Here is a 1,736-nt window from a genome sequence, read left to right on the forward strand (position 1 = left end):
AACCAAATGTTATATATTTGTAGTGCAGGCTCGCGCTTCTTCGTGTACGAGTAAATACTGCGGGATGCGAGACAATCGAAACACCCTCACACTCGAAGACTCACTCAGTCTTCGACGTTTGCGGCTCGACGAATAATCTCGAGATCGTTCTGCATCCTCCAGTGACCAGAGGAGGCCGGCATGGTCCAGTCGTAGAAGGCAGCACAGTCTATCGTCAACACCTTGCCACGTATGCGAAGGAAAGGATACTCCTACCTTCGCTCTTGCATCTAGACCTGAGCAGTTCCAAAGCATACCAGTCGCGGTCACGCTGACGGATGTAGTGGAAGAGCCCCACGAGAGGGATCACTGGCCAGACCACCACACGACACAAGGTGCCCAACCTGGAATAGACACTGCAGTACTGAGAGAGCACCATCCAGGTGACACCTGATGATATTAGCGAAGCGTTGTCTCTCAAGATTGAAGGCGGTGTATGCAGAAGCGACCTCGAAAGCTCCACGCCATACTCCGCCGATGCCTCCCTTGGGGAGGGGGACTCCACCCGGCATCGGAGGCCACTTGGCCACTTGCACAGGTCTGGTCTTACCACTTGAGAGGACATCATAGGAAGCGGGAGGGGTATGAGTAGGGAGCTTAGGGTCGATGCCGGGTATCCCCTTGCCCGTAGCGAGGGTAGAAGCTTTCTCGGAGATGGAGGCTGGTGCCTTGCTGGTCATTGGTGAGGAGCACCGCTAACACCTGAGCCACTATGGAGAGAGCTACAAGATCACTTTTATCTTGCTCAACTCCTACGGAGCGAAGCGCTTCACGTTTTCGCAAAAAAAGAGCACTGCGTAAATCGCAACAGCGTATGACCCGGGTTCGATCCCTGGTAGGGACAAGTGAAGCTGGAGAAATAAAACGTGAAGGTCCAGGCTTGCATGGGGCAAATTCAAGCAAGCGTAACAAGTATCGCTCGTGCGTGCGTGGCGCACGCCATTGTGATCGACCCGAACCAGAAAGTGGTGCAACCGGTCGAGACTGAAGTGACAGCAATCTGGCTGTCCAGGAGCCTCTCGAGCCGGTTCCACCCTGGAATTTTTCTTTTACCTTCACTAGTTGTTTGGGGGACATTGCCTATGTGCCTGCGTGCTAGGCAATGTGACTGTGGTGTTAAGCCAATGCACGGCGTGTTGTGAGGTTCGGTATTATCACCGCCCTCTGCTGCCTAGTTGGCTAACACTCAGTCTCACCCAACACTCCCAAATAACTAACGCGATGCGATGAAGCGTGCCTTGACTGTACTTCAACACCACACCGTTGATAGACTCCATCGATTGCTCAACTCGACGAAAACCGTACAACATAATGAAATGGCTGAGTCGCGTCCGACGCATGCGGCATGCCATGCTTCATACGAGACCTTCGTATCTGCACTCAGGAGCTAGCAGCGATCGCTGCCATCCGCTGAGTAAGCTGATACCACTCCTGAAAACAACCAATATTGGAGACAGGAGCATCAACATGCACTCGCTACGGTATCATCCTCTCCGCTGGTGGTATCGTCACGGAGTTCATCAACGTCGCCCTCATCAACCGAGGGAAGCTGACCTCCTCCACGGCCGCGCAGCTGAGCATTCTCGAGCTCGAGAGCTTTGACCCTCATGGTCAACCTGAACATCATATACTCGAGCAAGCGAAATCTTATGCCGCACTCAGCGATTCGCTCATCCATTTCTGAGCAGTGCTGAGTC

At 53.4% G+C, this 1,736-nt stretch overlaps 2 protein-coding genes across 2 annotated transcripts; both read right to left on the reverse strand.

Moving 5' to 3' along the window:
- Nucleotides 1-104: 104 nt before the first annotated feature.
- On the reverse strand, nt 105-719 carry Pmar_PMAR008253 (conserved hypothetical protein; the record flags this gene model as incomplete). The annotated part of the gene is made up of 3 exons (XM_002781910.1): nt 105-208; nt 256-383; nt 430-719. The coding sequence occupies 3 exons, from the start codon at nt 717-719 to the stop codon at nt 105-107; spliced, it is 522 nt and encodes a 173-aa protein (XP_002781956.1).
- Nucleotides 720-1,419: 700 nt separating this feature from the next.
- Nucleotides 1,420-1,648, reverse strand: Pmar_PMAR008254 (hypothetical protein; the record flags this gene model as incomplete). Its single annotated transcript, XM_002781911.1, has 2 exons — nt 1,420-1,470; nt 1,520-1,648. The coding sequence occupies 2 exons, from the start codon at nt 1,646-1,648 to the stop codon at nt 1,420-1,422; spliced, it is 180 nt and encodes a 59-aa protein (XP_002781957.1).
- Between the last annotated feature and the right edge of the window lie 88 nt (nt 1,649-1,736).

This window comes from Perkinsus marinus (genome assembly GCF_000006405.1).
Source record: "Perkinsus marinus ATCC 50983 genomic scaffold scf_1104296940898, whole genome shotgun sequence".
Classification (NCBI taxonomy): domain Eukaryota; phylum Perkinsozoa; order Perkinsida; family Perkinsidae; genus Perkinsus; species Perkinsus marinus.